Below are 9,978 nucleotides of genomic sequence, written 5' to 3'. Positions count from 1 at the left end.
GTACACTGGTACAGAGAAGAGCTCTCTACACATGAGTCCAAGACAGATAAAACCCTCAGGAACAGCTAACCTTGATCCATGAATAACTTGGGTCTTGATCATCAGTTGTGCCTGTCCCTACAGTCCCCTTATGGAAAGGTTAAGGTTTTATCATATGATGATACATATGACTCCCCAGAGAAGATGTTGGGGTCACTCTTCAAAGGTGTATATACTCCCAATGGAGAGAAATATATTTATCCCATTACAAATATTACTGCGAAATGAATGATCAAAACTTCAAATATTTTTATAACTTTTAACTCACAGAGACTGAGTCTTATTCCCCCTGTGCTCGTTACCCTGTTTACTTGTAGTCACTCTCTAAATCATATATGCACACACATACATATATATGTTTGTATATATATAACTCCTTTTATTGGGGGCTCTTGCAAGCTCTTATAACAATCCATATATCAATTGTATCAAGCACATTTGTACATATGTTGCCATCATCATTTTGAAAATATATTCTTTCTACTTGAGCTCTTGGTATCAGCTCTTCCTTTTTCCCACCCCGCACCACCCTCTTGATCTATTGATAAATGATAAATTATTATTTTCATATTTTACACTGTTCGCTGTCTCCCTTCACCCATATATCTGTTGTTCATCCCCCTTGGGGGGCGGTTATACATCGATCATTGAGATAAGTTCCCCACTTCTTCCCCCTACCCTTTTGGTATCCCTACTCTGTCTTGGACTCATGTGTAGAGAACTCTTCTCTGTACCAGTGTACATGCTCCAGTCTAGCGGGATTTGTAAGGTAGAACTGTGGTCATGATCGTGTGGGAGCGGAAGCATTAAATAACTGGATGAATGTTGTGTGTTTCATCCGTGCTGTACTGCACCCTGGCTGACTCGTCCCTTCCTTGTGACCCTTCTGTGAAGGGATGTCCAATTATCTACAGATGGACTTTGGGTCTCCACTCTGAATCCTCTTGTTTGCAAAAGTTGAAGGTGCCTGGATATTAAAAATATAGCATCTGGGGTCTTGAAGTCTTGAAGTTAAACAAGCAATCATGTAGCAGGGAAGCAACAAAGGCCACATGGAAGAAGCACACCAGCTTTTGTGATCATGAGGTTTCAACGGGATGAGGTATCAGGCGTCAGAAAACCCAGAAACAATCATATCAATTCTGTAAATATTTGCTCTATTTTTAAACTCAACACATGTATCTTCTACACTTCAGTAAACCTTGTCCTTTATACTGGAAACATTTACATGTTAAATTAGATTCTCTTAATGTTGTTGTTAGGGGCCATCACGTCCATTCCCACTCATAGAGACCCTACATACTACAGAAAGCCTGCCTGGTCCTTCAACATCCTCACAGTTGTTGTGATGGTTGAGCCTATTCTTGCAGGACACTGTGCTACTCCATCCTGCTGAGGCCCTTCCTCTTTCCTGTGCCCCTCTACACTGCTGATCATGTTGTCCTTCTCCAGGGACTGGTCTCTCCTGATAGCATGTCCGAAGTGTGGGAGACTGAGTCTACCCATCCCTGCTTCTGAGGACCATTCTAGCTGTATTTTCAAGGTCATCTCAAGAACAGACTTGACATATTGAACACTCATGGTAGAAGACATGAGGAACCGACAGGGTAGTTAAGAAATTAAACATACCTATCATTTTTATTCCCATAAAGAATGAGAGTGAATTATTTTGGATTCTCCTTGCTATATAAGAAACCACAAATTGAATATATAATCCAAGTTAAGAGTTCTATTATTTGAATATAGAGGTTAATGTAGGAAGGTAGGATTATTTTTTTAAAATATTTTATTGTAAATAAATTGAAACGTACAGAAAATTTCCAAAATTGTACAAGAAGTTTAATATACTTTCAATCATATTCAGCAAGCATTAACATCTTAAATTTTGTTCAAAATAATACTAGAAACAATGTGTTTGGCAATTGTGTGTATTTGAAATGAATGATAGCAAAGATACAGGGGATAGGAGGGAGTTTTTTATATTGTAGCTGCACTAACAGCAATAACTATCTGCAAAGCACAATAGTATTATTTGGAAATGAAATGGATTACTTATACATTTATATTTTTAACTTTAATGAAACTACTATTTGTTTGTTTGTTTTAAACTATGTCATGTGTCACAAAAGAATTCAAGTAAGCTTCAATTATACTGTTCCCCCTTTTATACCCATTCAGATCGGTGATTAGATCTGATGGGTAAGGAATCTAGAGGATCTTAATCCTGTGATGCTTCCCTCTTTTTATCTTATTTATTATAAGTTGGGATTTAATACATACATCATATTATTCAATATCTCAATCACATCAAGTAGAATGTATAATTGCTACCACAATGACTTTCCAAACACTTTTTTTCCGACATGGTCTCCTTGACATCGTCTCCCTTTTACCACCACCACTACTGCCCCAGCCTTCCTCTGAACCCCTGACTCTACTTGCTTTTCCTGTAGGTCACGAATCCTGGGTGTCATATACCAAAAAAGGGAAGCGCATATAACACACCCTTAAGAGGGTGACCTCCATTGACATAACACCTCTAAGATACACTAATATGAACAAACAAAATCTGAAGAAAACAATACAGTAAGTACTGGAAAACAGATCAAGAACAATGTGCCTCATAGGGGCATCTACTGACAACGTTTTAACTGTTTTCATTTTAATTATTTTTCCCATTTGTGTGGGAAAATCACATTCACTTGATCTTAGCCAAAAGTCCAAGAAGCAATAACATCACATCCAGAGAAAAGCACAATACATGTAGTTGCATAGCTTATCATATCAAAGCAATGGCAGTATTTGTTTAAAAGTTTTTCTTCTTTTTTTCCCCCTTTTCTCCTTCCCTCCCTTTTCTCCCTCTCTCTCCCCTCATTGCCTTCAAAGCCCTTTCCTTTTATGTAAATTTCATTTTTTTCTTTTATAATAATAGCATTATGAAATATTTATCTCCAAGAAGATGTTTAACTTTGCCGAGCATAATATCCTCCAAGTGTGTCTCTGTCATGAAGTGTTCAGCAGTCTTGCCCTGGTTTTTTAAAGATGCATACTATTTCATATGTTTATGTGCCAAAGGTTGTTTATCTATTCCCCCCAGACAGGATTTTTAGTTTTCCATCTTTTTGCTGTTGTATAAATTGCTGTGATAAAGATGGGTGTGCATGTATCCGTTCATGTTTTGTTCTGTATTCCTTTAGGGTATATACCAAGTATATAGATTATAGGATTACATAGTATTTCTATTCACCTTGTTTAAGAAAACACTCTACAGTTGTCCATAGTGACTGCACCAGTTTGCATTCCCACCAGTAATGTATGAGCATTCCATTCACCCCACATCCTCTCCAGAATTTATCATTTTGAGTTTTTAAATATTTTGCTAAAAGCGTATTGACTAAGGCCTACCAGGAGATGGAGGCATATTGACTAAGGCCTACAACAACGGGCTCAGACATTGGAACAATTGCCTGGTGGGCTCAGGACAATACAATGTTTATTCTGTTGTGCATAGGTAGCTATGGGTTGGATCCGACTCAATGACACCTAACAACAACATGCTCAAGATGTGCAGAGCATATTACAAGGTTCAAAAGAGGAAATTGGCATCAGGTCTTAGTCTTGTAGGTATATTGAAATATGTATGAAAAATATTTTTATAAAAGAAAAATATTTTTGTCTTTCATAATAACTATTGGAAAAATTTCATAAAAATGATAAATTTCTGCTGAAACACTGTGAAAAAATTCTATGGATCGTCATATGGCGTCACCCCCCTCTGATTGTGTCACCTCATGCAGTCTGTTCCAGCTCCCCAAACCAACCCACCCCAACATCCCCTACCCCATCTTCACTTGCTGACTTCAACTGCAATCTCTTAGCTAAAGGTTAAGCAAAGAGCAGATGTACTGATTTTTACCACTCTCATCATAATAAAAGTTTTTACCCTGGTTATCTCAAATCTTGAAGGTGTTTTGCCACACAGAAGTAAAATGATATTTATTGTACCAAAGTATACTCTGAAATTTTGATTTTTGGCAAAATTATCTGAGAGTCTCTACAAGGATCATATTTCCCATATTCAAACTTATCATAATGCAGAAATATATGTAACAGTGGAGTTTTGCTCAAAATCCTTTCTACTAGTTTCATTTAAACACAAACAAGCACACTTCACACATTTGATCATATCTTAAATCTTGAATAATGTATTATGATATTTTTATTAGATACTACATGGATTAATACTTTCTCCAACATTTTCCTATTTACTCCTAAGTATTTCTCTTAAGGACTTCAGAATTTCTCAGTTACTTTTTTTATTGTCTTCACAATTGATAAGGTAGAAGTATTTTTCCCTGAGACATTATCATTATAAAAATTCTCATTTACTTAGGAATTTTCTATCTAGGCCTTAAATTCATGGTAGTGTTTCTAGCTACAACTAGATATTAGGTCATAGTTCTCCTACCTGATCAGCCAGAATGAAGTATGGAAGCAATTTTCTGGCATTAAGACAAGCATTTTCTCCACCTAGTCATGTTTCTGATTTTTTAAAATCAACATCTTCAAAAGAGAGAGTATTGTTATAATTTTCCTGTCTATATCCTGAAACAGCTACTCAAACTAAGGGGTAATGCTTATCAAGGGAATTGTGTCCCATTCTCAGATCTAAATTTGGAACCCTTCCCACACTTCAATCAAATACATTACTGTGGATTTATTTTGAGTTTTATCCCATCAGAAATCCACTTCTCTTAGGAGGAACAAAGCAAACAAACATGAAAGACCTCCATGAACCACATTCTCCTCTCTCTCATGTGGCCCTGGTCTTCTGCAGCACCTTGTAGAAGGCACTTTTGACCTGGGCATTCCTCAGGCTGTAGATGAGGGGGTTCAGCATGGGGTTGAAGAGGCCATAAAACATTGCAAGAACTTTCTGCTGCTCCTCTAGTTGATCACTATTTGGGTTTAAATAGACCAACATAGCTATGCCAAAGTAGATTCCAACCACACAGAGATGGGAGGAGCAGGTGGAGAAGGCCTTTCTTCGTCCCTCCCCAGACTGGATCTTCAGGATGGCCCTAAGGATGCGGGTGTAGGAGACCAACATGAAGGAAAGGGGTCCGACTAAGATAAACACACAGGCAGACAAGATAACTATTTCATTAATGGAGGTGTCAGCACAGGCTAACTTGAGGACAGCTAAAACCTCACAATAGGTATGGTTTATTTCCCTGGGTCCACAGAAGGGCAATCGTAAGAGGAGGAGTGTATGTGTAAGGGACAAGAAAACCCCACAAGACCAGGATATGACAGCCAGGGCAGTGCACACCCTCCAGCTCATGATGACGGTGTACTGGAGAGGGTGGCAGATGGCCACGTACCTGTCATAGGCCATCATCATCAGAATAAAGCACTCGGTGTCTGCAAAAATCAAAAAGAAAAACATCTGTGTGATACATGAGGGAAAGGAAATTGTTTTTTCATGCTTTGCTAGGTTTACTAGTATGTTGGGCACAATATTAGCAGCATAAGATAGGTCAAGGACAGCCAAGTGTGTGAGGAAGAAGTACATGGGGGTTTGCAGTCTGGTGTCCAACCAAATGAGCCCCAAGATCATCCCATTTGCCAGCAGACTGAAGCTGAAGAACAGGGAGAAGATCACGCAGAGGAGCAGTTCCATGTCTGCATTGACATTGAATCCCAGCAAGATGAATTCTGTGACCCATGTGTGGTTGCTCCTCATGGCTTGTGGCAGCTTGTCAAGGACAGAAGTGTGATCCTAGATCAGAACATGACAATGAATGACAATCAGGTTTACTTACCTCACAATGGTCTCAGAATGATCCCTGTTGAGTCAGTGTTTATCCATCATGCTTGCCTACCATTTTACTTTTGGCATTTTATTGGGACATTAGTTCAAGCTTTCAGAAAAATGCTGTGAATTGTATATAGTACTCTCCCATATACAATTTTCATGTCTACTTCATTGCTCCACTTCCTGATGTCCATGTGAGTTATGACTATTTTCTGAACCATTTGAATGTATAAGACACCAAGATGTCCATTTATCTCAAATTACTTATTATTCTTTTCCATGAATAACCAGTCATAACGAAACTGTAGTGTGATGACCAGATTAAGAAAATTTAATACTGTCATGATTGGCTTTTTAAAATCACCATCGTCATGTGCCTTCTCATCAGAGGTACAAGCTAAGGTACCAGATCATTTATTCTCTTTAATCTGAAGTAGTTACTCAGTCTTCTTTGCCTGATAGAACTTTGATATTTGAAAATCACAGACCAGGGTTTTGTAGTGTTCTTCCATTTGGGCTCTGTGTTTGGATTCGTAGTCTGTCTTTTGGCAGGGGAAGGGGTGGGAGACAAAGAACAAGCAATGCTCAACACTGCCTTCCAGTGTTAAGCAGCCAACATTAATGTGGCCAAGAGTTATGGTACTAACTAGGATCACTTGTTCAGAGTGGTGTATATTTATACCAAGTGATATGTTGTTATAATGCTATATATTAATTTTAATACATACTTTTACAATAAAATCGTAATATATACTTTTACATAAAATGTGTAATACAATTTTAATATATACCTTTATATATTATAATGTCCATTATAATGTTATTTTTCTTAGTCTAGTTTCTGGGATTATATGTTGCAAGGGAACCTTGAAGGGACAATGGGTTATGCTAACTGCAAAAGCAGCAGGTGGACACCACCTGGAGCTCCACAGGAGAAAGATGAGGCTTTCTATTCCTTGTGTACATTTACAGTCTTTGAAACACACAGAGGCAGTTCTGCTCTGTGCTATGGGGCCACCATGAGTCAAAATTGACTTGATGGCACTCAGTTTTCAGCATACTGAAACAACTATATAAATGCCTGTCTCTAATTAAAAGTTTAGTCAGTAATTTTAGTTCCTATTGATGATCTTTCTTCAGTCAATTATTAGTAGTTATAGTTGTATAGTTAGTAGTTGATAAATGGGAGCTCTAACAACAATAATCAATTTCTGTAATTGGCAATTATATTATAATAATGGGTTTTATCAACTTATCTCTCTACTTATAGATCAGCATAGAATTATGGCTTTTCCTTTCCCCCCCAGTGAATTAGAATCCACTTTATTAGTAGTATAAATTTATAGCTGACGTGAGTACACTTTAATGTGTTCCCATAATTTAAAAAATAATTTTCATATTCATTTTCCATTTTCAACTTTTCCATTCGCTAACTCAGCCATGGACACCATCATTTCACTAAAGAAAGATTCATATTTTTTAAATGCATAGATTAATATTATTGGACTTCCTTCAATTTAGATTTTTATCATGGATATTGTCAATGTTCTAATGTTTACATTTATAAAGAAATTCTTAATTTAGGACAGTAGGCAAGTTGTTACAGGGAATAATAGATGCTTTAAATTACTTTTGAAAATTTAGCTTTACTGACTTATTTTCGGGTGTCAAACCTGTTTGATAAAATAACAATAAAGAAAATAGACCACCACATAGAAAACCCCACCCAGAGGGGAGCAAAGAGAAAACAGCCCCCAATGTAGCATTGGCTTAAAGGTGGAAAGAAGTCAAGAATGAATCATACACACACACACATACACACACACACACAAACACGCATGCGTGTGCGCACACACAACACACTGATAAGAAAGGGAAGTAACAAAACACCCAACACAAAAGGTATGAGATGCCACCACAGAGTCCACAGATGGCGTTAATAACCCTGAATATCCATGGAGTGAACTCAGGCATTAAAAGACTGAGGATAGCAGACTGGCTTAGAGAACACCACCTTCAATCTGCTGTCTACAGGAGATATCTCTCAAGACTACAGACAAAAATAGGCTGAGAATCAAAGGCTAGAGAAAAGCATACCAACCAAATAGCAAATCAAAGAAAGCATGGGTTTCAATCCTAATCTCGGATAAAATTGACCTCAAAGTGCAAACCATAAAAAGGGATAAGGAGAGACACTATATAATGCTCAAGGGAATGGTAGACAAATAACCACTGAGCATTTTAAACATATATTCCCCGAATGAGAGACCTGCTGAATACATCAACCAAACACTCCAAAAGATGGAAAAAGAAATTACAGCCTCAACAATTATAGTGGGTGACTTCAATACACCTCTCTCTGAGAAAGATAGATCACAGGGAAAGAAACTCAACAAGGAGGCTACAGATCTAAACACTACAATTAGACAATTTGCTGTGATAGATATTTATAGAGCTTTTCATCCAAATACAAAAAAACTCCCACATTCTTTTCAAGCCCACATAGCACATATTTAAAGATAGATCACATGCTGGGGTATAAGACAAACCTACATAAATTTTAAAACATTCATATAATACAGATCTCTCTCTGTGACACTGTGCCATAAGGCTGGAAATCAACAAAAGGAAGATGAAGAAAATGAGAGCAAATAATTGGAGGATGACTATCTCTCTATTGGAAAAGCAGTGTGTACTGGCCCAGATCAGAGATGAATTTAGGAAATTTCTGGAAACTAACGAGAATGAGAACATGACATACAAAAACTTTATGGGACACAGCAAATGCAGTTATCAGATGACGTTTCATAGCAATACATGCACACCTGAAAAAGGAAGAGAGACTTACGTTCGATATGCTGGCGCAAAATTTACAGCAAGTACAGCAGAGTCAACAGGACAATCCTACTAATAGCAAAAGAAAAGAAATAATAAAAATCAGGGCTGAGATTCAGGAGAGGGAAAATAAGAAAACGATGGGAAAAAATAATGCTGCTAAAAGTTGATTCTTTGAAAGGATAAACAGAATTGGCAGAATATTGGCAAACCTAACCAATGACAGGAGGGAACAAATTTCAATAGCAAAGATAAGGGATGAAAGAGGGGACATTACAACAGACCCTAATGAAGTCAAAAGGATAATTACACAGTACTACAAAGGACTGTACTCCAATTAATTCAACAACATGAAATACATGGACAAATTCTTGGAAAAACAATCCCCTAGAATATCCCCAGTGGACATCAAAAATCTAAACAGACCCATAGCAATAGAAGAAATAGACAAGGTTATCAAGGGAATACCAACCAAAAAAAATCCGCTGGACCAGCTGGCTTCACAGGAAAATTCTACCAAGCATTCAGGGAAGAATTGACACCAATCTTACACAAACTCTTCCAGAACAGAAACAGACAGAAATCTTCCAAATTCCTTCTATGACGCTAGTATAACTGATATGAAACCGGGCAGGGAGCCTACAAGAATGGAGAATTAAAGACCAATATCCTTAATTAACATCGATGCAGAATTCCTGTTTAAGATATTCAAGAAGACAGGAATGGAAGGAAAATTCCTCAAGACAGTACAAGCTATATATGGAAAACCAACAGCCAATGTGGTAGTCAATGGAGAAAAGATGAACACAATCTCACTGAAAAAGGCGACCAGATAAGGATGCCCCTTGTCTCCACTCTTATTTAATAACATGCTGGAGATTTTAGCTAACAGCATAAGGCAAAGAGAGGACATCAAAAGTATTTTCCTGGGGAAGGAAATGGTGAAACTATTGTTATTTGCAGATGATATAATTTTATATATGGAAAATCACAAAAGCTCCACAAGGGGAGTACTGGAAGCAATAGAGGAGTATGGCAGAATGGCAGGATACAAGATCAACAAACAGAAGTCCATTGGATTGCTATGCACATCAGATATGACCACAGAAGAGGAGATCAAAAAGGTGGTACCCTTCACGGTAGTCAAGCACAAATTGAAATATCTAGGGATACACCTGACAAAAAAGAACAAAATATTTGTATGAGGAAAATTACAGAACTCTGTTACAAGAAACCAAGAATAGCCTCAACAAATACAAGAATATCCCATGCTCATGGATTGGAAG

At 37.5% G+C, this 9,978-nt stretch overlaps 1 protein-coding gene and 1 pseudogene across 1 annotated transcript; one reads left to right on the top strand and one right to left on the bottom strand.

The window, feature by feature from the left end:
* Positions 1–9,978, top strand: part of LOC115869223 — a 129,925-nt pseudogene that overhangs the window by 35,559 nt on the left and 84,388 nt on the right.
* Positions 4,853–5,785, bottom strand: LOC101664072 (olfactory receptor 2A2-like). The gene has a single exon (XM_030885228.1). It carries the CDS (start codon positions 5,783–5,785, stop codon positions 4,853–4,855), a length of 933 nt encoding a protein of 310 aa, XP_030741088.1.

The sequence above is a fragment of the Echinops telfairi genome, unplaced genomic scaffold (genome assembly GCF_000313985.2).
Source record: "Echinops telfairi isolate 266 unplaced genomic scaffold, ASM31398v2 ScPeMD7_23;HRSCAF=83, whole genome shotgun sequence".
NCBI classification, from domain to species: Eukaryota; Metazoa; Chordata; class Mammalia; order Afrosoricida; family Tenrecidae; genus Echinops; species Echinops telfairi.
This window is presented reverse-complemented; position numbering and strand designations above follow the sequence as displayed.